Below are 26168 nucleotides of genomic sequence, written 5' to 3' on the forward strand. Positions count from 1 at the left end.
GCAAGGCTCCTGCCGCGAGCTACCGCCCCGAGGTGGACGCCAAGCAGGGCTCATCGCAGGACCGCGCGGACCCCAGTCCCCCGGGGTACGCGGCTGCCGAGCCTCGGGGCAGCGTCTGAGGTCAGGATGCCCTGGGCGCCTCCCTGCTGGTGAGGATGCCCTGCGGCGCCGCTCCGCATCCCCAGCCCCAGTCCGTGGTGGGCAAGACTGCGTGGGCCCAGCTTCAGCCCCTCGTCCCGGTGGATGAGAAGCGCTGGAGTCCTTGAGTGGATCAGCAATCGAATCTGAATTCTAAGAGCCATGGACGAAGGCACTGGGCTGCAGCCCCAGGCGGCAGAGCAGCCGGAAGCATCGGCCACAGTAGGAGCTGTCCCAGAGAAGTGCGAACCAGAGACCTTCAGGTCCCAGAGTTTACCCGTCCTCAATAGCACCTCCTGCCGGCCAGACCTAAGTCCCGCGAGTGTAGGCGCCAAGCCAGCCTTCGGCTGTCCAGATTCTTTGTGCCATCAGGAGTTGAAGCAAGGCCTGAGCCGGTTGGCCCCCAGCCTCTCTGCCCCGTCCACTTCGGCAGAGATGGCAGGGCTCGTGGAATGTAACCACAGGGTGGACGTCATCAAAACCGTGTCGGTGTCCTCCGCTTTGGCCACGCTCCAGGGGAGAAGGTGCCTGTACGTGGTCCTCACTGATTCCCGTTGCTTCCTGGTTTGCATGTGCTTTCTGACCTTCATCCAGGCGTTAATGGTCTCCGGGTACCTGAGCAGTGTCATTACCACCATCGAAAGGCGCTACAGTCTGAAGAGTTCCGAGTCGGGGCTGCTGGTCAGCTGCTTTGACATCGGGAGCCTGGTGGTGGTGGTGTTCGTCAGCTACTTCGGCGGCCGGGGTCGGCGGCCCCTGTGGCTGGCCGTGGGCGGACTTCTCATCGCCGTCGGGGCAGCCCTCTTCGCTTTACCTCACTTCATCTCGCCTCCCTACCAGATCCAGGAGCTGAACGCCTCGGCCTCCAACGACGGCCTGTGTCAGAACGGCAACTCCACGGCGCCTTTGGAGCCTCCGGCCTGCCTGAAGGACTCGGGAGGTAACAGTCACTGGGTCTATGTGGCTTTATTCATCTGCGCACAGATTCTCATTGGAATGGGCTCCACACCGATTTATACCCTGGGACCAACCTACTTAGACGACAATGTCAAGAAAGAAAACGCATCCTTGTACCTAGGTAAGACTTTCAGATCCTCTCAGATAAGCTTGGACTCAAAAGCCAAAAGGAAACACCTTCTTTCACATTTTCCTGGAGATATACACATGTATACCCATATCCCGGAGATATATATATCTGGAAATATATATATCTAGCATTTTTTATAACATATTACATATATATATTTTAAGCATTATCCTTCAGTTTATTTTATGTTTTTATGTTTTAGCCTTAGTGTGGTGTGTTTTTGATTTGGGAGAGAATCCAATAGTTGAGAGTTCTTTGAACTAATTTTCAGACTGACACTTCACATTTGTCTTTTCCCAAGTAATACAAACTTTTAACTATAGAGTGCTTCTCTCTCTTGCTGCCTACCTTTGGAAAAAACTCTGATTTGTCAAGTTTATCTTCTAATAGCTGCCCTTCTAGAAAGGTTCGGGAAGGAATAGAAGTACTTAGTGTGCGGAGTGAAGTTAGGGTTATTTACTGCCCGCATCTCCTGCTCCTTCCCATTCCTGTCGCCAACAGCAGGACTCGTGCAGCACCCAGACTACAGCAAATGTGCTTTATTGCCTCAGTACCTGTAGTTCTTACCTATCACCAGCATCACTACCTTAAAGAGAACTTGAGTGATATCAAATGACTAGATTATCTTTATGCAGAAGCAACATCACACGTAAAGTTTATCCAAAGCTATTTTTATTGCTGGTTGAAGATCCTCAATTACATGGACTTTGGAGCAGAATCCATTACTATTTTCTGAAAAGCAGTGGCCTTTGGATTTGGTGAGTTGACCTGCATGAATCAGCTCCCATGGACAGGGGGTGCTTGGGTTAAGTACAGGGTGCTCATGTGAGGCCAGACAGCCCTTGAAGTGGGTAGGAAAATGTAGGTCCTAGAAATCTGTGTGGTTGTCAGCACCTCCCTGTACTATCAGCCCATTCGAAACTGAACTTCTGAGGGATGGATTTGAACTCTTGGAAAGGATGAATAGCACTCATGCTGGATGAGATCTTGGTTTTTCTATATTTCTTTACTGGGGCACAACTGAAAGAAGATAAAGGATTTTACTTTATAAAAAAATGTAAATAAGCAAATACTAGCTACATTTTAACAATTTATTAGCCATGTGCTGATAGGATTTTTGATGTGGGAATAATAAGATTTCAAAGGACAGGGAAAATGATGCCCAATTAAGAGGTCTGGACTGTTTCCTCGGTAGAACTATTGTCCCCAGAATCTGTTACAGAGGGTGTCCGAGCCATGTATAGTCCCCAGTAACGGGCCCAAATGCATTAGGACAAGAGTTTTATAACTTATTTTTATTATTAAATGCAAGAGAAAGAAATTTCCATTCAGGGCGGGGAGAAATAGCTTACTTGTTACTTTGTCTCCATGTTTTCTAACATGTATTATGACAAATTTTCAAACAGAGAAGTTGAAACAATAGTCCAATGAACACCAGCGTATCCACCACTTAGACTCAATAGCTGTTCATTTTGTCATTTGCTTTATCCACCTATGTGTGTGTGTGTGTGTGTGGATGGATGGAAACATATTTTTTGGAGTGGGAGGCTGAGCCCTTTGAAAGTAATTGCAGGGACCACTAGGCTTCATTCAGCATGTAGCTTCTAAAAAGAAGGAAATTTTTTTTATATAACTGCAGGAGCTTTAATATCCTTAAGAAAGTTAATAGTTATTCCCTAATATCATCAAATATCCAATCCATATTCAAATTTCCACAATTGTCCCCTCAGAGTCTTTTATAACTCTATTTCTTTAACCAGGAGCCAATCAGGATTCACTCATACATTGCATTTGGCTGTTAGCCTTTTTATAATCTAAAATAGTGCCTTAATTTTTTTCTTTTTCCATCACATAGACTTTTAGAAGGGACAAGTCTAGTTAATTTGTGGACTGTTCCACATTCTATTATTTCCTCGTGGTGTCACTCACTTTGTTCCTTCATTCCGTGTATTTCTCATATACTGGAAGTTCAGTCTAAAGGTTTGATTAGGTTTAGACAAAACATTTTTGGCCAGACTACTTCATAGGTGATGCTGTATGTTTTATATTACAGGCATCTGGCCATTCATTAATGAGGTTAAGTTTAATAACTTGGTTGAGTGGGTGATTGCCAGCTCTTTCCATTGTAAACATACATTTCTCCCTTTAAAAACGGTAAATAATCTTTAGAGTGATACCTTGACTCGTAAATATCACAATTGTTTTTTATATTCTTTCTGATCTTTGCCTCCATTTACTTTGAAAACTTGGCTCTCCCTTCCATCCCACTTCTGGATACTATTGACACAAATTTGCTTCATCAAAAACACAGGCAGAGCCCTACACAAGGTGAACATCCACTAGTAAGAGCCCTGAAATTTAACTTTTCTGCTAGTGGTTGCCCACCAAGAAGGAAAACAGCAGGTGTATATTAAGTGCATATTCTGTGCTAGGCACTGTGCTAGTTTTGGGAAGACCAAAAATGAGACTTAGTCCCAGCACCCGAGGAGCTTTCAGTGTAATGATGAAATATTACCAATTCAAGATAGGGGTGCGAAGTGACACCTGCAAGGGAAGAAAAGTTATACAAATGGTGTTTGCTGTTCCTCTCTTCTCCTTCTCTTATTCTTTTAGATATTGACTAATAATTGTTTTTTTGAAAACATTTTAATGAATGCCTCAGGACACATTCTTTGGGAAACTTATGAGAATTCTCCTTCATATTAAATGGGTCTCAGTAAAAGCTACAGCGGTTTGAGTACCAGGAATCTTACATATATTATTATATTTAATGTTCTCAATGGCCTTATGAAATGGGAATTGTTTTCCCTATTTCATGGATGAGGAAACTGAGGCTCAGAGAGTTTAAGTGACTTGCTTAAGGGCTTCAAACACACTCCTGTCTGACCCCAGAGCCCTTGAGCTTCCCTCCACTCTGCATGTTCTTTGGCAAGAGGCTCTGAGAGCAAACTGAAACCAAAGGATGTGCCACATTCAACAGAGTTCTGAGAATGGTGCAGAAGGATGAAGTGGCCTTAAGTCATCAAAACAAGATCCTTCTCTAAACCTTTTAAAGCATGTTTTATATGTTACTTTTGTACAAATTCAAATCAGAGAGACGACTATATTCTTAGAACATAAGTGGTGTTAACCTATTACAATATGGGATTTTTTCTTAATAAATAACTGGTTAAATATCCTTGTTATTTTTCACGAAACTGCTCTTCTATATTACCTTTTTCACTACCCACCCCTTTCTTAACCTCTTTGTCAGTCTTCTTAACTTCTCATTACAACCACAGAACGAAAAAAAATCAGGTAGCAGGTTAGTAGTTGCAGGCAGGAACAAATATCTCAATTAATGTTAAAACCATTGAAATGGCATGTAAATTGTATCTTAATCTTTTGAAAGTTCCATGTTAACTTTCTGGCAGCTTTACCTGTAGAAGAGATGTGGTCATAGATGAGACACAGCAGCCTTTATACCCAAAATGCCCTACCTCTTTCTGCAAGGAGAGAGGTTTAGTGTGGACCTGGAGCACAGAGATAGCTTTGTAGGTATTAAGAAGTAAGGCCATGATTTGTAATTGTATCTCAAGGAGAGAGAGCAAATGTGACCATTTAGGGGCAAGAAATTCATGAATCAACAGGAAAGTGAGAAAAAACGGCTAACCAGGTGGGAAAAGGAAAAAAAGGATGCATTTCCAGATTAGAATGCACAACTCTGATAGAGCGATGTTCAGGATAATAAATGATTGGCATGGTCCGGCCACTGGCCAAGCAGTGTGTGTGCAGCCGTTCCACGTCCCTGGTGTGTCAGCCCTGACTTCACACCGCAGAGGAGAGTCAGAATGGGCACAGTGCCTTAGAAAGAGCACTGGAGGAGAGGCAGAGACCTGTATTTCAGTCTGGCTCTACCAAAGACTGGTCATAAGACTTTAGACACATTCCTTAACTTCTCTCAGCTTCTGTTTCTGCATGGGGATTATTACATTTGTCTCCCTCACTGTAATATTTTGTGGACCAAATGGGATTATGTGTGTGCAAACGTTCAGCCAACTGTAAGGGGCAGTACTTTGCTCTGTTAACGCAGAATTCAAACTCATCCTAGAGAGTGGGCAGAGCAGGCAGTGAGAGATATTTTACTCTTTCTGAGCATGAAAACCCCTAAACGTATCTTTTTGTAATTGGAAAAAAGGAGGGAAATATTGCATAGAATATTGAGACGTTGTGTAGGAAATCACTCCTTAGAAACATTGTACAGGAAAATCTTGATCTGTGTTTCAGCACTGTTATGGTCTGATTAATTGAATTTTCTGAGAACTCTGGGTTTTATTGCCAGAACTTTCTGCATGTCAACCTTTGATGATCCTCTTTCTTTAATGTGTGAACATTTATGTAATGTATATTTGCACATAGTGTAACATAACAAAAGTTCTTTCAAAGTTTGAGGGCCTGTGCTGTCCCAGGTTCACCACTGTGGGTCTTCATTTGCCCACATAGATTGGGGCAGGATGTTGTGAACAAGAACGGGTCCCAGGACATGCTCAGAAATAATTGTTGTTGTTTTAAAATAAATTCCTAGTGGCTTCTTCTTTTTTTTTCTTATATTTCCTCAGGCTTTTAAAAGTAGAGTGAGCTTGAAGTTAGTTGATTTCTATTTCATCAAGATATTATAGTAATATAAACATTATATATGTGTGTATATATGTGTCTACACAAGTAAATGATTATACATATATTTTTGTATGTATGTGCTCTTTCTGACATATATGGCTCTTTCTGAGCATGAAAACCTTTAAACATATCTTTTTTATAATTGGAAAAAAGAAAAGAAGTCCTTCTTAGAAACATATGGAAAAATCTTGATCAGTTTTTAGCAATGTCATATAGAGCAATCTATATCTATCTATCTATACGATTTTATTTGTAGTAATAAAAACAATGAAAGATACATATATGTATCTTTCAGTTCGGTGTTCTCTAGAACCATATAACCACGTGTATCTGTGGCTTTGACCAGTTAGGGATTTCTTTATCATCCAGCAACACGCCGGCTGGGGTAGGGGGTCAGGGGCTGGTGCAGCCTTCAGTGGTGCCAGGTTCCTCTCTCTTCCTGCCCGGCTCTTAGCAGTGGCTGCTGCGCCTCAGGCATCGCACACCTGTTCCTCAGAGCGGGAGAAAGTGGAGGAGGCAGTGCCCACTTACTCTCGAGAATGTCCCACTGGCCTGAGTGGAGTGTGCTGGCCTCCTCCAGCTAACTTGCTTTTTGGAAAGGCAAGTTTTAGGTTTTCCAGTCTGTACGGGAGAGGAAGGCAAGTAAGATTGGGGTGGAGTGAGTACTGAGTGGCGTCTAGCTGTATCTGCCACCCTGGTCATGTTTTCCCTTTTGCCTCAGTAGCCAGAAAATTCAGGCCTTTTTTTGGGATCAGTATTCATAACCTATCCTAAGTGGCTTGTAGCATTAGTTCTCTTGATCTTTTTGTTGGGATTTTGAAAGGATCCAATAAATAGCACCCTTTCCCCTCACTTGAGTTCTGAGTGAATTGAGAAATAAATCAAAGGAGTAAACACACGGGGGCCAAAATATCACTTCTTAAAACTGCTGGAAATGAGGTTGAAGAAGGTAGCTCGCATCTTTGTGCAAATGGACTCTCTAATAATCTCAGTATTAAAGAGACGTACCCATCCAGCCACAGGCCATGCTGGACCTCAACAGTGGGCAGCCCTGGGTCTCCCGATGTGGGCCGGGGCTGGCGGGAGTGCATAGGGGAGACTTATGCCAAGAAGGAGCAGGGCAAAATTTTTACTTCTTGTGTGCATACTCACACCCAAGAGGCAAAAAGGAGGAACTGGGCATCTCAGTTTATTTTCAAATTCATCAATCACATCAAACCCCTTCTCCTTTCCTAGGGAGGGACAAGGATAGGGGACTGGACGGGGCAAGAAAGGAAAGACCATGTGGGAACACACATTCCCCCCTAAGACTTTTAACTGGTTTTTTATTCTGCTTTAATTTTGCTCATCTTGTTTACAATGTGTTCACCTTTGTAAGCCACATAAAATCCTTTGGGGAAGTAGGCTGTGTACAAATCAAGAGTAAATTAAAAAAAACTCCACTAAAAACTAACATGAGAGAGAAGGACGGTAGAGGGATTTGAGGAAATGATCCAGGACACGTAGAGAAATTCCTGGAATGGATGCAGTGCAGAGAGCAAGAACAACTCAGCATCCGTGGCCTTCTTAAACTTTAAGACGTGTGTAAATCACCAGGGTATCTTTTCAAAATGCAGATTCTGCTTTGGTAAGTCTGGGGTGGGACCTGAGACTCTGTATTTCTAATATGCTCCCAGGGGAGGCCAATGCTGCTGGTCGGAGGACCATGTTTGGAGCAGAAGATCTACAGACCACAGATCTTGGGCTTTTCCACAAGTCTCTCTCTGGGCTTGGGGTTGGAGCCGCTGTGGGCAACACCAGCTGCTGACTGAAGTTCTGCTTCATCAGAAAAAACCCCACCATCTCTTATTGCATTTGTGAAAGCAAGATGTCAACTTTGGGGCTTTCCTAAGCTGTGGCTCCTTTTATGAATTCTGCGGTTGTGTGACCTCATGATCACTGCTGAGTTCAGTGAGAGAAAGTGGCCTCAGACAAACAGTGTTCATTCTGAAGTTAAACAAAGCAAGCACACTTTCTTTATTCCTCTCACCACCCTGAAGGCTCCGTGATGACGGGTATCTCTCTGTTGGTAGAACTCTGCAGGTCAGAGGCAAGTCTGTGAGCTGTGCAACCCAGGTGAGCTCACCTTATAAGGCTCCTTGGTGGGAGAAAAGCAAAGAAACCCATGCACTTGGCTCTGCTTTTTTCTTTCTAAACAATCTAGAAATTTTTGCAGTGAATTGGGAGTTTGGTGACAGACAAATGTAAGACCTGGGTATATTGGAAATGGTTTTGGAGAATGAGGATCAGAAGTTTTTCCTTTGCAAAGGGTGATCAGACAGGAAAGGGACCAAGCTGGACTCGGTGGCTGAGCTTCTGTCCAGCAGTAACTGCCAAGCCAAGACGTGTCCTAGAGATCATCTCATTCAGCCCCATTTGTAAAAATGATCACTTGACAAGTGAGGAAACCCAGACTCCAAAAGATTAAAGGTTTTGTGCAATGGAAAACAGTATGGGAGTTCCTCAAAAAATGAAAAATAGAATTACCATATGATCTAGCAATCCCATTTCTGGGAAATATCCAAAGAATTGAAAGCAGAATCTCAAAGAGATATTTGCACACCTATGTTCCTAGCAGCATTGTTCATAATAGCCAAGAAGTGGAAGCAACCCAAGTGCCCATTGACAGATGAATGGATGAACAAAATGTGTGATTTACATATACGTAATAGGATGTTATTCAGCCTCAAAAAGGCAGGAAATACTGACACTTTCATCTACAACATGGATGAACCTTGCAGATGTGCTAAAACACTCACAAAAAGACAAATACTGTATGACTGCACTTATATGAGGTATCTAAAATAGTAAAATTCATAGAAACAGAAAGTGGAATGGTGGTTGCCAGGGCCTGGGGGCAGCGGGGAATGGGGAGTTAGTGTTTAATGGGTATAGAGTTGCAGTTTTGCGTGATGAAGAAGTCTGGAGATCTGTTGCACAACAATGTGAATATACTTAACACTATTGAACTGCACGCTTAAAAATGGTTATGATGGTAGAAAAAGAAAAGATTAAAGGATTTGCCCAGATCGTATAGCCAACTTGTTCTGAGTCTGAACTGATTTATAGATTATAAACCTATCTCTATTTGAAAAAATCATCACTGCGTAACGGAAATTCTGAAAAGTTCAAGTCTTTGGATGGTGGGGTCACTTTTCCCCAGCCTATGCAACATCCTACACTTGTTGATTAATGTGTGTCTGTACTTCAACTACGAGAATTTTTTTTCAGCTGTGTGGGGATTTCAAGTCATTCTTTTTGGGCATAATTTTAAAAAGAATGAAGAGAGATTTTGGAAAAGAAAAATGGAGGCAAAGTGGGTTTTAGAGTAGGCATTTTAGGAATGAAGCCCTGGGAGAGAAATGAAGGTGAAGAAACATACCTGGGGATTTGGATTTTTCTATTATGTCTTTTTGGAGAAAGAGACTGGAATATTCGGAAATGGAGACTGTGAGTCCATGTTGATGGGTTCTGCTGTGTTGGGTGTTCCTGCAGGAGGTAGTGCTTTCGCCTTGTGTTTTCCGTCTCCCTGCTCTAGAGAGAAAGAGATGAGGGTCCCTCAGCTGCCTGATCTTCCTCCTCCAAAACCATTTGCGGTACTCAGGTGTTGCATGATCTGAACCTCACTTCCCCATGGAAAACTGCATAGCTTACAGTCATTCTAGAACACTGATTCTCAACTAGGGGTGATCCCCCCTACCCATCAGGGGACACAGTTGGTCATGTCTACAGTCACTTTTGATTGTCACAACTTGAAGGGAGCCTACTGGCATTTAGTGGTGTTTGTCTAGTGTTGCTGCTAAACATCCTCCAGTGCACAGGACAGACCTCACAACGAGGAATTATCCTACAAAGAATTGTCAATAGTGATGCTGTAAATTTTTGCATCTTAAGCATTCAAGTTACTCTGTATCTTGTGTTTCTTATATCTTGGAACTGAAAGTAGAAATCTTTAGATCATAGAATCAGAAAGCATTGACCATATGCATGGAGGAGACCTAGGGAAAATTGTCTTTGTAAATGGGAAAGCCTTCTAGCAAGCAAGGGATGGGAAATATAAACTAATGTGCGTTACTCATTGCTACATCATCGCTCAGTAGATACCATAGTGTCTATATTGTATTGTGTTATTAGTAGATTATAGGAGATACTATAGTGTGCTATAGTAGACTATTTTTAGTGGGTATAAAAATATGAAGGATTTCATGGTTTTTATTGTGACTTCAGTTCCCATCAGCTTAAAAAATTTTTTTTAACCGTAGAGGTTTTCTGGACCATATTTTTGGAGTTGAGAATACTGTAATCCTTGAAGAGGGAATTATGTATTTCTGTGTGTGTGTGTGTGTGTATGTGTATGTGTGTATGTGTGCTAAGGGGAGTGGTGTGGTGCCATTTCCCCCTCATATCTGGGCTCTATTTTAGTGGTGGTGGCTTTAGTAAAAGAAAACATCGAGAGGAAGAATTCTGGAAAACTATAAAGTGATTAATCAGCATTCTAAAGCAGAGCTCACCAACCAAATAATTAGACCTCAAGAGGAGATGTAGGATAGATTTAATGAGGGGCTATAAGACCCAGAATTTCTCTTAAAAATAAACAAGGGCTTAATTAACTAAGGAAAAAAACCCCTCCAATATGGTTTCGTATGTGGGGTCTAACACGGGCTATTTTTAACAGCAAATATTTTTGAGTGTTTAATATACCAGGCATTGTGCTAAGTGCTCTATAATCTTATTTTATCCTCAGAACAACTCTGTGCGGTAGCTACTTTTTTCTCTTTTTTATTGTGGTAAAAAACATATAACATTAAATTTATCATCAACCATTTTTAAGTGTACAGCTTAGTAGTGTTAAGTATATTCACATTGTTGTGCAAAAGATCCTTAGAACTTTTTCATCTTACACCACTGAAACTCTATACCCATTAACACTAATTCTCCCTCTCCTCAGCCCTTGTGAACCACCTTTCTGCTTTCCATTTCTACAGTTTTGATTACTTTAGATATTTGATATGAGTGGAATCATATAGTGTTTGTTCTTTTAGGACTGTCTTATTTAGCTTACCATAATATCCTTGAGGTTTATCCATGTTGTAGCATGTGAGAGGATTTCCATATTTTTTAGGGCTGCATAATATTCCCTTGTATGTATTTACCACCTTTTCTTTACCCATTCCTCTGTTGATGGACCCTTGGGTTGCTTCCACTTGTTGGCTGCTGTGAATAATGCTGCTAGGAACATGGGTGTGCAAATATCTCTTTGAGATCCTGCTTCGAATTCTCTTGGGTATACACCCAGGAGTGGAATTGCTGAATCATATGGTAACTCTATTTTTCAGTTTTTGAGGAACCTCCAGACTGTTTTCCATATGGCTGCATCATTTTATGTTCCCACCAACAGTACGCAAGGGTTTCAACTTCTCTGCATCCTCAACAGCACTTGTTATTTTCTGTTCTTTTGATAGTGGCCATACTGATGGGTGTGAGTTGATATCTCCCTGTCATTTTGATTTGTATTTCCCTAATGATTAGTGATGTTGAACATCTTTTCATATTACTTTCATCTTTTGCTTATTGGCAATTTATATATCTTTTTTGGAGAAATGTCTATTTAAGTCCTTTGCCATTTTTAATAGGATTATTTTTATTGTTGTTGAGTTGTAGAAGTTTCTTATATATTCTGAATATTAACCCTTATCAGTTATATGACTTGCAATTATTTTCTCCCATTCTGTAGGTTGCCTTTCACTCTGTTGATTGTCTCCTTTGATGCACAGAAGTTTTTAAGTTTGGTGTAGTCTCATTTGTCTACTTTTGATTTTGTTGCCTGTGCTTTTGGTGTCATATCCAAAACATCATTGCCAAATCCAGTGTCCTGAAGCTTTTTCCCTATGTTTTCTTCTAGGAGTTTAGTAGTTTTAGGTTTTACATTAGGTCTTTAATCCAGTTTGGGTTAACTTTTGTATATGGCATAAGGTGAGGGTCCAACCTCATTCTTTTGCATGTGGATATCCAGTCTCCCAGCACCATTTGTTGAAGAGGCTGTCCTTTCCCCACTGTGTAGTCTTTGCTCCCTTGTCAAAAACTGGCAGCTACTTTTATCTTTCACATTTTATAGATGAGGAAATCGAGGTTAAATAATGTGCTCAAGGTCATCTAAAAAGTGGCAAAACCAGCACTCAAGGTCATTGTCCAAAGCCTGAGTTCTCTAACTATCCATGTTATGGAGAGAGGAGGGGAGGGAAAAGTTTATAAACTCTGGTGTGACTTTAGCTGAGTTTCTTAATTTCATTATCTATAAAAGAGACAAGGAGGTAAGGCTAGTGGTTGCCTCTTAAGTTCTCCGGCTCTCTGCCTTGTTCAGCCTGGCTCGATATGGTCTTGTTCTGGAACTTGGGGCTCGGGTCTGGAGAGGAGCTGTAGCCTGTTCTGCCTTTCCTCGAGCCATCAGAAGCTAGTCTCTTGAGCATTTCCTCCACCCCTTGGTGGCTTGAGCGATGTCGCCATGTGACAGCTGTCCCTGGGGAATCAGGCGTTCCTTCTGCTCCTTTTCCAGGCAGCTGCGTATTACCTGATGGTAAATTCAGAGTCTACTTCCCCTCCTGGGAGTTATGATTGCTTGTGAAACTGTCACCCAGCAAAAATGCTAATCCCTGTTACCTAATATAAGCTAGAAAGGCAGGTGCAGGTTACTCTTGCTTAAAAGTGAAGAGGATATTCATGTAATTAATATCTTCAGCAGGATGAAATTACATAATTTGCAAGTGTCTGAAATTGAATTGTACCCTTCCTGACTTTCCAGCAATAGGAATTCTTAGCTATGATACTTTAATAATAATAATAGTGGGTTTTGTTTTTGTCAGGTATTTCCCTACTTTTTTGGCCTTGAATTCTAATGAAGGACATAGAAGATTTAAGATTCTTTTTTTTTTTTTTTTTTTTTTGGTAAGGAGAAGGGAGAAATTTAAGTGAACAAGACTGTGTGTAGTGAATTTCAGACCTTAGACTTTCTGGCTGTAAATCAGCTTCTGATCAATGTATAAAGATGGACCAACCATCCTTATTTGCCAAGTGTCTTTACATTTTTGGGTGAAAGATATTTGCCAGTATTTTATCTAGAACTGTGCTTATGTCCCTGGTGTGTAATTACAGTGGTAGGGGAACTTTTGTTGATTTGAACTGCATTTTAATCACTTTCCTTTAGGTGGAGGGCAGCAGCAACTTTTAACATGATGCGAAAAATCTTCCCAAGATAAATCTGAAAAATTTCCACTGAGAAAGACTTAAAAGAATGTATAAAATCTTAGAATAATAATTCTGAAATTTGGTTTTGCTGGTCTTTACGATGTCTCTACACTTTTCATGGTTGTGAAACTCTCAAAAGAAATTAGTTTTAATTTCTTTAATTAGGATTGGTGGAGGGCGATATGGAGGAAAGGAAGAATGATGGGGCGCTCTCCACCCAAGCACTAGATTTAGCTTTTCTGGGCAAAGTTCTCCTCCATGCACACTTTCTTTCCATTTAAGTTCTAGAGCCACTGTTGTCAGGGAGAGGCCTATGGGACCCTCGCATAGATTCTCATGGGAACCTTGTTTGTTCACTTATATGATGTCTTATACCACTTTGGGAACGCCTTGTTTAGGATTTAAACCTTCCAGGTCATCTAGCCTTGTAGAAATGGTAAACTATATATAGATGGTTAATTTGTAATTTGACACAAACTCAACTGTAATCACTGGCATGACTTTGACAAATCACGTAACCTTTCAGGATCACAGTTTCCTCTTCTGTAAAATGATCTAGTTTGATCACACCAGAAGACTTCTAATCTAATCTATGGTGATTTTCCAAAAGCTTGATTAGGGATTGGAGCCGTGCGGGAGGGGAGTCGCTATTTACTGTATTTCTAAACTAACTCTAAGTGGCTCTTGAGCCCCAAGGAGCTTACAATCTGATTTGACTATTTATTTAGCATCATCTATTCTGGACGATTTGAGATGATTTGTGAGCTGTGTGACCTCTAGCAAGTCACTTGACATCCCAGGGTTTCAGTTTTTGAATTTTGATGGAATTGAATTAGAAAGTCTCAAAGGGTCTTCCCAGGACCATACTCTGCTGTATTCTGGACCTACGGTGGCATAGATCCAAAGCTAGCATATTCAAGGCAGTTGAATCTTGAGGTCAAGAGTGTGGCCACTAGAGCTGAGCTGCCTGGGTTTGAATCCCAGCTCTGCCAGGGGTCCAGTGGTGTAACCTGGAGCAGGTTCTGTGGCCTCTCTCTGCCCGATCCCACCTCTGCTAACACTGGGGTCAATGTGCGCTTGTTGTGACTTAATGCATGTGACGCTTTTAAAGCAAGACCTGGCCTGGCACATGGTTCAACACTCAAAAGAGTGGGCTGTAGTTATTTTTAAAAAATTAATCCTGTTCAGGAAGAGAGTGGTGTTAGCTTTCGTAGCTGGCAGGGTACAGCTCCTCTTGTGGCTTTTCTGAACAGGTTGCCTGCTTCACAAGCAATGTTCAATGTGCTGGCGTTGACTGTCTCTGCTCGGGTCACTGTGTGTTAGGCTGGTCCTGAGCCAGGTGGAGTGAGCCATATGGGTTCCATTACATCAGTGGCGTTCTTGACTGCTCAGCGCCTCTTCTGAAGGCATCCCCACCCCCACCCCCAGTGATGCATGGACTCTGTGTGCTTCCTTGTGTCTAGAGTGTCTGTTCTCTCCCCTACGAAGTAAAGAGTGATCATGGGGAGAAAGAAGACAAAGCTTTCATGTTATATATAGCTTCTAGACGAGATGCTCTTGCTACTGGCTTCTGATAATTATGGTGGGAGCTGTTGGCTATAATCAAGTTTAACTGCTAAGAGCGTAGGGAGGTAGCCCTAAACACATATGCTCACGGGCTATCTTTGTGCTTTTTCTGTCCTATTTTAGCCTTAAAAATCGCTGATCAGTTCTCCAACCAGCTCTTGTTGTGTATGAGGTTGACTCCAGAGTCTTTTGTGGTTCCCAGAGTGGGCATGTGACTTTCATGGGTCCACTACTAATATCTTGGCTCATGTGCTTTATTATGGATGAGAGGTAGGGTGGATTATATGAAGGAACAGAGAACCAATGCACCGGAAATACTGAAATAGGTTTCTTGCTCAACTTTTTTCATAGAGGGCACACAATCTGTGTTTGTGTGTGTATGTGCGAGTGTGTGTATGTGTATGTGTGTATTAGAGTTGGGGGTGTAGGAGAAAAAACAAAACAAGTGAAAGAAATGGCTACATTTTCAGAAATTGCTTCATGCTGTCTTCCAGAAATATGACATTACCTTGCTATTTCTGGAGTAGGAATTTTTGCATTTCTTTTTCTTTTCTTTTCTTTTTTTTTTTTTTTTTGTGAGGAAGATCAGCCCTGAGCTAACATCCATGCTAATCCTCCTCTTTCTGTTGAGGAAGACTGGCTCTGAGCTACCATCTATTGCCAATCCTCCTCCTTTTTTTCCCCCAAAGCCCCAGTAGATAGTTGTATGCCATAGCTGCACATCCTTCTAGTTGCTGTATGTGGGACGCGGCCTCAGCGTGGCCGGAGAAGCGGAGCGTCGGTGCACACCCAGGATCTGAACCCGGGCCACCAGTAGTGGAGCGCGTGCACTTAACCGCTAAGCCACGGGGCCGGCCCCGCATTTCTTCTAATTCTTATTTTTCCAGGATCAAATGATAGTTTATAAGTTATTATCAAAGCATCTTGTTTTTTCTTTCTTCTCTAACTGTAGTGAGTTTATTACTGTTGGTGCTCCCTTCAATTTGCATGGGCAAAGAAAGGAAGTAAAGGCCAAATTAATTGATTTTTCTATATTTAATTACTCTTAAAAAAGATTTTGGGGGCCAGCCCCATGGCCTAGTGGTTAAGTTTGGCATGCTCTGCTTTGGTGGCCCAGGTTCTGATCCTGGGCATGGACCTACACCACCCGTCAGCAGCCATGCTGTGGTGGCGACCCACATACAAAATAGAGGAAAACTGATATAGATGTTAGATCTTCCTCTTTTTGCTTGAGGAATATTGGCAACAGATGTTAGGTCAGGGCGAATCTTCCTCACAAAAAAAAAAAAAGGAAGATTTTGCTTAAAAAGTTGAAAGTCATGTCTGACATAAAGTTTGGATTCATATCAATGAAACATGTGATTCATGCCATGATATCTTAGATAATAGTCGAGTTATCAGTGTGTGTTATTATTTGGCCTCCTTCTGTCTTTACTGTAGGAACTGGCACAGTACCCCTCCAGCTCCCTCCTGATCCACTTTTAAGGCTTTTGGCTACCTATAATAACACCTGTCAGGTGTCTCAGAAAATCTCTGCAGGCTCCACTTCCTGCCCTAAAGTCTCAACCAGGTGGCTTTGCCCTAGCACCTCCCAATTATGGTCATTGCCTGCTACCTTCTTCCTGCTCAGTCCCTGTGAATTCTAGTGGACTGTTTCCTTGGATCTTAATTATGACTTTTCAGGATGCTGAGTTTTGCTCTCTATTGACTCTTTCCTGAGGTTTGGCAAGTTCCACTGTATAAACAGTGCCTACTCAAGCTCTCAGAACCTTCACTTGGGTCTGGGGCATGGAACTCTCCTGTCCTGGCGTGGAATTCTGACATTTAAGCCACACAGGTGGCTCGCTGTACACGGCTCTAATTCTGGGTAGGGATTAACTTGTGTCTGTAGCTGGTGAGCTGACTGGTTTGGCATAGCCCAGTGTTAACGAGGCCTGTGATCATGAGTAATGTGTGAGTCAGTCACCTTTGCCCTGTTCCATAAAGCACTGCTCTCAACTTTGTCCTGTCAACTTGCAAATGAGGTTACTTACCAGGGAATAGGAGCAATGCTCATCCGTCCTCATTGCAAAGAACAAACACAAAACTTGCAACTCCCCTGCAAAAAAAACCAAGCACACCTCAGGTCAGGAACTGTATCCTGGTACAGTATGGAAAATGTATAATAATAGTTAGAATTAACTTGGCATAATAATGATGATGTAGTAATTTTAATCATCATTTTGTAAGTAACCCTGGGAAGGCAGTGTGTTTAAATGTTCTGGCCATGCTGGTTTTAAACGATTCAAATGCTTCTAGGTCTTTTCAAATTTTCTTTTGGCATATTTGACTATGTTTTGATAGATTTCTTTTTTTTCCTTTAATTTCTATACCAAATAAAGTAGTCACACATTTCATTGGCAATTGTATTTAGTTTAAAATAGAAATATTCCTTTTCCTCTTTGGTGTTGATATCCTTTTATATACTTAAAATATAGATTGTTACTTTATTTGAGTTATTAGGCTAAAAAGTACATGTTGATTATTGCACATTTTCTTTAATGAGTTGATTTCAGATTATGGTGGCTTATTTTTGAACCTGTAGGTTTGTCTTGCTTTAAGAAAAACTGATACACAAAAATAAAAACTTAGAATACATACTTTTTTCAGATGGGAAGGTGAATTTTTTACATTATAATAAGGTTTTTTGCTTTATTATGAATTCCTTTAGCTATGATTATTAAAAATGTACTTCATTTGTAGCTTTTAGGAGCATCTCCTTCCATTAAAATCCCACACATATGTATTCTAATTCTAGATATTTATTTCTCACTGATCACAGAATCTGGCTCATAAATGGCTCTTTCTCTTTTGAGTTTTCTTCTCTTTTTTTATTTGGCATCATCTGTGATTTTAATTTGAGGGCTATTAACTTTTTCATTGATGTCACAGTTCAAACTTACTACCAAGTCTGTGGGTTCTCACTGGGACTTTCCGTAACTCTTAAAACATTAGTGGTTAATTTTTACCCTTTGCTTTCCTTTACTGTTCCTACTGATTTAAAGTCTTTTGACGGCTCAAATGTGAGTCATCTGAGTTAATGTTTCAGAGAAGACACTTAGGAGGTCTGCAGTCAAATGCTCACTAAGGTTGCTGTGTCTGCTCATTTAGTTGCTCAATAAAAACTCTGTTTTTTCTGAAATGGCTATATTCTATTGCTGATTTTATTACCTAATTTGTTATGATTTGTTCTCTCTTTCATATTTGTCTTTTATTAGATTTTTGTTAGATAGACTTTGTGTCAATATAATTTGAAAAACTCACTATCTTATTTTTTTTTTAAATTGCCAGTGTTTTCATAGGCTTAGTAACTGATTCCCCTTGTGACTTTGTGCAATCTAAACCTGCTGTCATGATTAAAAGTCAGTCCTCCAGATAAAGTACAAATATGTCAAAATCTGTGTTGATAAAATATCACTACTTCTTAATGGATGAGTTTCTAATTTCATTATTGTTAAAAATCAGATTTTTAATGACTATTTTAGTCATTTCAACATTATTATTGTGGTTTTATTGATTTAATTTTCAACATTTCTTCATTCTAGATGTTCCTTTTAGTTTCCTATAAATTATTTAGGTTAGAATAAACTTATATTTAATGCATTAACCTCCCATCCATATTCCAAGTTTCTGTTAAATGTTCTTTCCAGTGAAGGATTCTTTTCCTATCAGTTTTTTGAGACATTTCTTTGTAGTTAAAAATATTCCTCTCATAACATGCATTTTTCTTTTTATTAGAACTAGAATTTATTATTCCAGAATTTTCCAATGAACCTCCATTTTCCCGCCCTACATCAGGTATATTGTTTTTCCATTAAACGAATAGATTATCTTCAAGGTTTCTGAGTTTCAAAATTGCCTGACATACAAATAAATATAAGACTCTGAGACACAGGCGCCATCTCTTCAGCAAGTTTGATATTAATAAATCGGAACCACGTTTTGGCATTTGCTGAAGAGAGGCAGCGTGGGAGACTGGACAGGGGTGGAGGTGAAATCTGAAGCCTGAGCCTTGGTGTTAGTTGTGGTCCTGCCCCTGCATCACCGTGTGATCCTGAGCCATCCAGCTGTTCTGGTTCATCTCGTTAAAAGAAATAATTCTGGGACCAGCCCCGTGGCTTAGCGGTTAAGTGCACCCGCTCCGCTACTGGCCACCCGGCTTCGGATCCCAGGCGCGCACCGACGCACTGCTTCTCCGGCCATGCTGAGGCCACGTCCCACATACAGCAACTAGAAGGATGTGCAGCTATGACATACAACTATCTACTGGGGCTTTGGGGAAAAAAAGGAGGAGGATTGGCAATAGATGTTAGCTCAGGGCCAGTCTTCCTCAGCAAAAAGAGGAGGATTGGCATGGATGTTAGCTCAGGGCTGATCTTCCTCACAAAAAAAAAAAAAAGAAAGAAATAATTCTACTCTAGCTACATTATACACGTGGCAATAAGATGAAATGAGACAAGTGAATACAATGTCCTTTCATTCATCAAAGGTAAATAGACACATACTCTGTGCTAGATTCTGGGGTTTGACACGGAACAGGACTGCTTTCATGGAACTTTGGTGGGGAAGACAAACGATAAACAAGTAAGTGATAAGTAATTACAAATCATAGTAAGTGCTATAAATAAAGGAAACCACATGACATTGCATTTGGGGAGGAGGTACTTAAATAGGAAGATTCCTAAGAGGAAGTAACTTGTAAGCTAAAGCTTAAAGGATGTTTGAGAACTGTGACATGTAAACTGTAATGCCAGTCCATAATTCCGATGTCAAAAACCCTAGAATGGGATTCTTAAACATATCTGAACATCATAATTACCTGAGGAGCATCCTTAAAAATGTAGGTTCCTGGACCCACCTCTGGGGGTGTCTAATTTACTAGGACTGTGGTCAGGCCCTAGAATCTGTACTTTTTAAAAGGGTCCCAGATGATCTAGTTGATCTGTCAGGTTTGGAAACTATTGTCCTGGAGAAATCCTGGTCAGAAACAACAATTTCTTTTCAAAGGAATGACTATAGCCTAGTCTTCTTGTATCTTGCTTCCTACCTGCCATGTGTAACTTTTCACTGCAATTTCCATATTTCTGAAACTTCTGTGACACAGGGCTCTGGGCCTCCCCAACACGGTTGTGGGGCTGGTCCCCATTTCCCAGCAGGTGTGTTATATGCGGGGAAACTTCTGGATGCTATTTAAGTAGAGGAAGGGAGGTGTGTTTCTGGTGCATGTATTGGAATTCTGGTGCGTGATATTGCATGTTAAGTAGATGGTTGTGGGTTATTTTGGAAATCTGAATACTTTTTGTAACTTTAGACCTATGGGAAACATTGGGAATTCCATGCAAGTAAGTGTGGAGATTCCTCATAGCAGAATTCATTGTACTTTTTCCCTCTGCCTAGTTTTAATATAACTTCAATATATTTTTAATATATTTAATATAATTGAGTGGTTTTAAGTATGGAGCTAGGACTAGCTTTTCTGCTGGGATGCTAAGGTCTAACAAGGCTCAATTTGAGTCTTGGGGGAAAGGGAACCAGGAGCCTCTTCCTCCTTTTGCTCTCGCTCTGGGGGTTTTCAGGAAAGCCCAGAAGCCGTATATTTGAGAACATGGAGTAGCCACTGGGATTTACCAGTGAGAAGCTTTAAAAAAATTTATTTTAGAAATCCTCCTGTGCTCCAAGCTGTATTGTAAAAAGGTTGGCTGCTTGCAGTCCAGTAGAGTTTAGTGGCTGGTGGGGTGTGGCTAGTGACAAATAATCTTTTGGAACATGCTTGAGAGTAAATGGAGAGTGGCTTGGACAGTGAGTCTTAGTAGTCTTGAGGTGTGAACTCAAGGTCACCTTTTATGCCCAGGGGTTGCCGCCTTGAGGACCGCCAAAGCCTGAACGATGAAGGTCATCCTCTGGTGAAGAGGAGTTCACGTGTGGTCTCTGAGCATGTTTATCTTTATGAAGCACGGTATGACTATGAGCACTCACCCTCTCCTTTAATGGAGGAGAACCCAGAAACTTCAAGGTTTCTCTGTCCGGAGGACCTTCATGTGGGGTGAGTAACTCACGAATAGGACTCTGACAGGCTTGTTCACCCTCCCCCGGGGATGTCTCCCTTTTGTTTCTGCATCATTTCCACACTCATCCTGAGGTGTAGGGCGGGGTGGATAGTCTCCTGTGTGATGTGCTAATAACTATGGAACAGACAGCCCCCTTCCCTTGGTTTTCTTTTGTGTGCTGAAGTAGGCTGCAGCTTGTAAAAGGCATCCGAGAACGAGAGAGAAATAAACGCACAAAATATAAGAAGCCTAAAACCTGTTTGATTTTTAAGGTATAGATTTTAAATCCTAACAAAAATGTCTTATTTCCAGGCCTGGTTTTATCCTACATCCTCTCTTGGGAATTCTAATGTCTAGTCCCAGAGGACAGTGAAAAACTCACATATACTTGACCAGATGTAATGTCTGCCCTGGTCTCTGAGCTGCTTCACAAGGAAGGCACTGTTTCATAACCATCCCCCTTTCCTATAGTCAAGATTCCTGTATGTCAGGATTCCTTCCTGGCTGCTCACTCAAATTTCTCCCTCCCTTACATCTGTCCCCTGTAGGGACGTGAGGAGGTAAGGGTGGGACTCACCTGGCTGGTGGAATCCCTTGAGAGGTATAGGGATGATCTTTTCACTAGAGCTTTGGGTATCACTGAAACCAAGGGACAAACCAGAGATGCGAGATGGCAAGTTCAGGAGAACAGGTGAGGGAGGATGCAGAAATGTGTAAGTCCCCGTTTTCTTTCACTGAAACTGGAGATTATAAGAGGACTTGAAGCCCGCACACATCAGATGATGACAGTGCAGGCCAGTGTGGCTCCTGGACTAGTGGCCAGTCCTGTCACTGGATGCTGTCAAACTTCCAAGAGGGAGACAGACTTTTGGCCTGGGATGGTAGACACAGCTTACATAGGAGTCCTCCTTGAGTGAGGGGCATGATTGGGCTGGGCCAAAAAGGGTGAGAGGAGAAACAGATGGAAACAGAAGATGGAGAACTGTGAAAAGCATAGCGTGGAGCCCGCAAGTCTATCAGTTTGGCAAGAAAGAGCATCTTCCTGGATGAGCATACCAGCGTGCCGGGGCCAGATTGTGGAAGGCCTAGAAGGCGTTGTCACTTGTACATGATATTTATACCCTCAGGCTTCTTGCATCCAATAATGCTTGCTTGATTTGGCACCTTCTAGTAAAACTTTTATTAAAAATTGCCCGATTGTCCATTTTCAGTTAATGGAAAGTGAAAATAGATAAAAATGAGAGCATATAAATCATCCTCTGCTGTGCTTCTCAAAATTAAAATTAATTGGGTTTTCTGCCTTATCATTGGGAATATAATCAAGGGATTAACTCATGATGAGAAAGTCTGTGTGTGTGTGTGTGTGGTTTCTTATTTTGGAGAAACCTAACGTTTATTAGAGAGGGCTTTAGTTGTTCTAGCTCTAACTCTTTGATTTTTCTAAGTTACAACAGATGGTAAAATGGCTCTAACGTGTGTTGGGGTAGCTGTTAAACTGATTAGTTCTCAGTACGGCGTGTGTGTTAATTAGGGCTTTATTTCTACTGGAGGGAAAAGCAGTATGTTGCCATATATGATAATTCTAAGACTCTAAGGAAACTTGAGAAATTAGTCCATTCCCCTGTAAAATGCTCAAAGCACCTGAAAGGAATTGCTCACAAATAATAGAATTCTAGTATTTCATAGTTGAATTTATCTTAAAGATAAACTAGGCCAGGGATTCTCAAACTTTAGTGAGCCTCAAAATCACCCAGGGGGCTTGTTCAAACCCAGACTGGTGAGCCCCTCCCCAAGTGGCTCTGGTTCAGTAGGTCCAGGTTGGGAACTGAGAATTCCCATTTCTATCAAGTGTCCAGGTGGTGCTGATGTCACTGATCTGGTGACAATTCCCTGGGTTCTACAGAACATTGGTTTCAGAGGCTTAGCTAATTGGTCCATTAGTTTATCCATTCAAGAAATATTTACTGCACTCCTACTGTTCTCAGACAGTGTTTTAGGTGCTGGAGGTTACAGCCACGCACAAGAGAAAGTCCTGGTCTCCAGAAGCCTCTATTCTAGTGCAAGAGGCAGTACATCATGTAACTTTAAGCAGGGATAAGGGCTCTGAAGAAAAAGAACACCGAGTAGGACACTGTAGGAGGGCGATGGTCGGGAAAATCTCTTCGGGGAGATGAGCCCTCTAGGCAGAGGGTGCAGTGGGTCCAAGGGTCAGAGACAGGAGGGGTGGGGGTGTTTGTGGCTGGTCTTCCTGGAGCAAGAGGAGGGAGAGTGGTCAGACAGGGAGGCAGGACATCGATGCGAGTCACACAAAACATTCCTGTTACCAAGTAAGTTCGGGAAACGCTGGTCTCAACAACATGAAGTGTTTCTCTTTATTGCAGAATTTCTTAAAGCCTTTACTCTGCTGATGTCTGTTATAAATCTCTAGGAGCAGACTAAGGCATTTAGTCTTTCTCAAACTTAGATGACCACAAAACTTTTAATTCCAAAGTCATCTAGGAGGTTGGTGTTCTTTGAAACCTTCTGGGAAATCTTGATCTAGTGAGTTTTTCTCCCTCATTTTCCAGCTAAGGAAACTGAGGACCAGAGAAATTAAATGACTTGTGCAAAACAATGAAGCTTGACGTGACATGGGGTGGTGGAAAGAACACAAAGTTTGGGGGTGGAAGACTAGATTTGGAAGTTTGCTCTAACACATTGCTAATGGGGGACCTGGGGCATTGAACTCTGTGGGTCTTAGTTTCCTCAACTAAAACGAGGAGATTGTACTATCTACTTCCTAATGACCCTGGAGTCACTCTGGGTGAGTGACTACTCATTTTGTCTTTTTTTTTTTTTGACTACTGAGTTTGTGTCGGCTAAGGCAGAGGAAAAACATTGGGAAACACACATAAGCATATTCATCAAATACCACCATTTAGATTCTTTTTTTCCTTGCAAATGAATACACTTCCCAGACTAGTAATTAAAATAAAATCTGTCAGAGAATGTAAAACTCTAAATCATAAAATGTTGGGAAAGAAAATAAGAAACACGTAAAGACTAAGATCTATGGTAATATACTTTGCTGAGAAATATTTTAACATAGATTTCAGTTTTAACATTTATAGTTGATTTGAATACAAACGGCAAATATCGCAACAAGGTGAAACTTATCTTTTTTGTGGGTGCTTTCTGAGGAATTGTTGAGGGAATAAAAAAAATAAACTCTCAGATTTTAGTCTGTTTCTAGCTGGGGTTACTTTGGACTGGAGTTCTCTGGGCCTTGTATTCTTCATCTGTAGAAGGGACCCAAATATTCCTTCAGGACTTTACAGCTCTATTAATTTAAGCTGGTGTCGTCAAGGTACCTTTACAGCTCTACTAATTTGGTGTATTTTTGACAGTTTTTGCCTTAAAGGGATATTAGCAATAGAATCTTCGTCAAAGTGTAGCTTGGACCTGAGGGTTCCGGGGACTCAAGATGTGAATTGCGTGCAGGTAATGTGAAGTCAGAGGTGCTCACAAATAGGGGTTCTCCCCCATTCAGGGCCCATGGTTGGAATGTACTTTCTGGCCCCCTTTGTGTTGGGTGGGGCCGTGTGACAGGTCCTGGCCAATGAGTAATGTGTAGTGATGGGTGCTACTTCCGGGCCAGAGCACTTAACTGCCAGGGCAAGACCCTTGAGAGCTTTTTTGTCTCTGCCAGAGGAGCAGTAACATTCTCGTGCCATCAACTTGGGTTCTGGAATCAGAAGTCGTGGAGCAGATCCTTCAGATGACCCTTGATGGATTATGAATTGTGCACAAGGAATAAACCTTTGTGGTTATAAACCCTAAGATGTTTTGAGTTGCTTGTTACAGGACCATAATGTAGCCTATCTCACTGTTGGATTCAGTGAACTGGGGAAATCTCAAGAGGCTGAAGGAAGAACAGCTATTGGGAAAATAATTATTTTAAAGGGAAGATGCCAGTCAGCAGCCCCCCAGTGGAATTTTGCTAAGGAATTCTACTGTTTCTATGAACAGCAAGTTTAGAGGCTTGGTTAAAGAATGGATGAATGAGTATAGGTTCTGTTATTATGTGTGCAAATTGATATACTTTATATAAGCACACAGACCAAGAGGCAGAATGCATGGTAATTAAGATCCCAGTTCGGGCTGGGTTGCCTGGGTTTAGAGTCCAACTCTGTTATTTTGGGCAAGTTTCTAAGCTCTCTGGGCTCCAGTTCCTCCATCTGCAAAAAGGGATAATAATAGCACCTATCTCATAGGGTTGTTGTGAAGAATGACTTTGTTAATGTGTGTCAAGAGCTTAGATTAACACTTGGATCATACTAGGCAGTCAATAAATCTTAGCCATTTTTTCCCCTCTTTGCTTCCTCCCTTCCCCTCTTATTATTATTGACAGGAAAAAAAAAAAAACACTGAGAGGATAGACACCATGTTAAAGTAGTCATCTATGGGTAGCAGGATTCTGTGTGATTTTTATTTTTTTGGTTCTTTTTTTGGTACCAAATTTGTTTGCACTGAACTTGAGTTGGTTTATAATTAGGAAAAAAATACTATTTAAAAATAGTATATTTACTATGATTATTTTCCAAAAGAATATATGCCAGTATCCACACTAAATCCTATGATGGTTTTTTTTTTTTTTTTTGCCTCACTGCTTTGTGATCTATTTCTGTTGAGTTTTCATTTGCTCTGAAACCAGTTTTCTGCCTTGAATTTTTTGTTTTGTTAATGATTCTTTCCTTCCCTTGGCCACATGTTGTTGAGACCAGTTAATCTCCTGGTCTCTTATAACTTAGCAAGTCTTATAAATTTTCTCTCCTAAATCTTTCTCACGCTACTGTCCACGCCCCAGCCTAGTTCAGATTCTTACCGCTTCATGCCTGGACTGTTGGGTTTTCTTGTCCGTTGGCTTCTTTTAATCCTCATATTGTGATGCCAGACAAATGTTCTTAAAATAACACTTTAATTGTATCATTGCTTTGCTCAAACACTTGCAGGGGCTCCTCAGGTTCCCCAAACCTGAGGAAAAAATTCAATTTCCTAGCTTGACGTTGAAGGCTCTCCACATTTGCTCTTTTCCTGCTCTCCTAAATATTATGCTCTTTATCTTATTTATGGTCTTTTCCTACCATATTTCTGTACATGAGTGCCTTTGCCCTCCTGCCCCCTTTATGTCCAAATTTTACTCATCCTTCAATATCTTGCATAAATATATCCTGGTCCAAAGTGTTCACATTTTTGTCTTTGTAGATTGCAGTAACACTGCTCTGATCATTTGGCAGTTAATCACTGGCTTGTGATTTTCTTGTATTGAAATGGTGTTAATCTCTGTGTCTTTTAGCATTTCATGTGTTTATCTC

General features: G+C 41.3%; 1 protein-coding gene across 1 annotated transcript in view; it reads left to right on the forward strand.

Annotated features, from left to right (window-relative positions):
- Positions 1-289: 289 nt before the first annotated feature.
- SLCO5A1 (solute carrier organic anion transporter family member 5A1) overlaps positions 290-26168 on the forward strand; it is a 132601-nt gene continuing 106722 nt past the window's right edge. Inside the window, exon 1 of the mRNA XM_014792033.2 lies at positions 290-1216. Within this exon, the coding sequence (XP_014647519.1) occupies positions 301-1216 (916 nt within the window). The 5' untranslated portion in view covers positions 290-300. The remainder of the gene's footprint in view (positions 1217-26168) is intronic.

Source organism: Ceratotherium simum, chromosome 31, assembly GCF_057802395.1.
Source record: "Ceratotherium simum simum isolate JZ-2026a chromosome 31, ASM5780239v1, whole genome shotgun sequence".
NCBI lineage: Eukaryota > Metazoa > Chordata > Mammalia > Perissodactyla > Rhinocerotidae > Ceratotherium > Ceratotherium simum.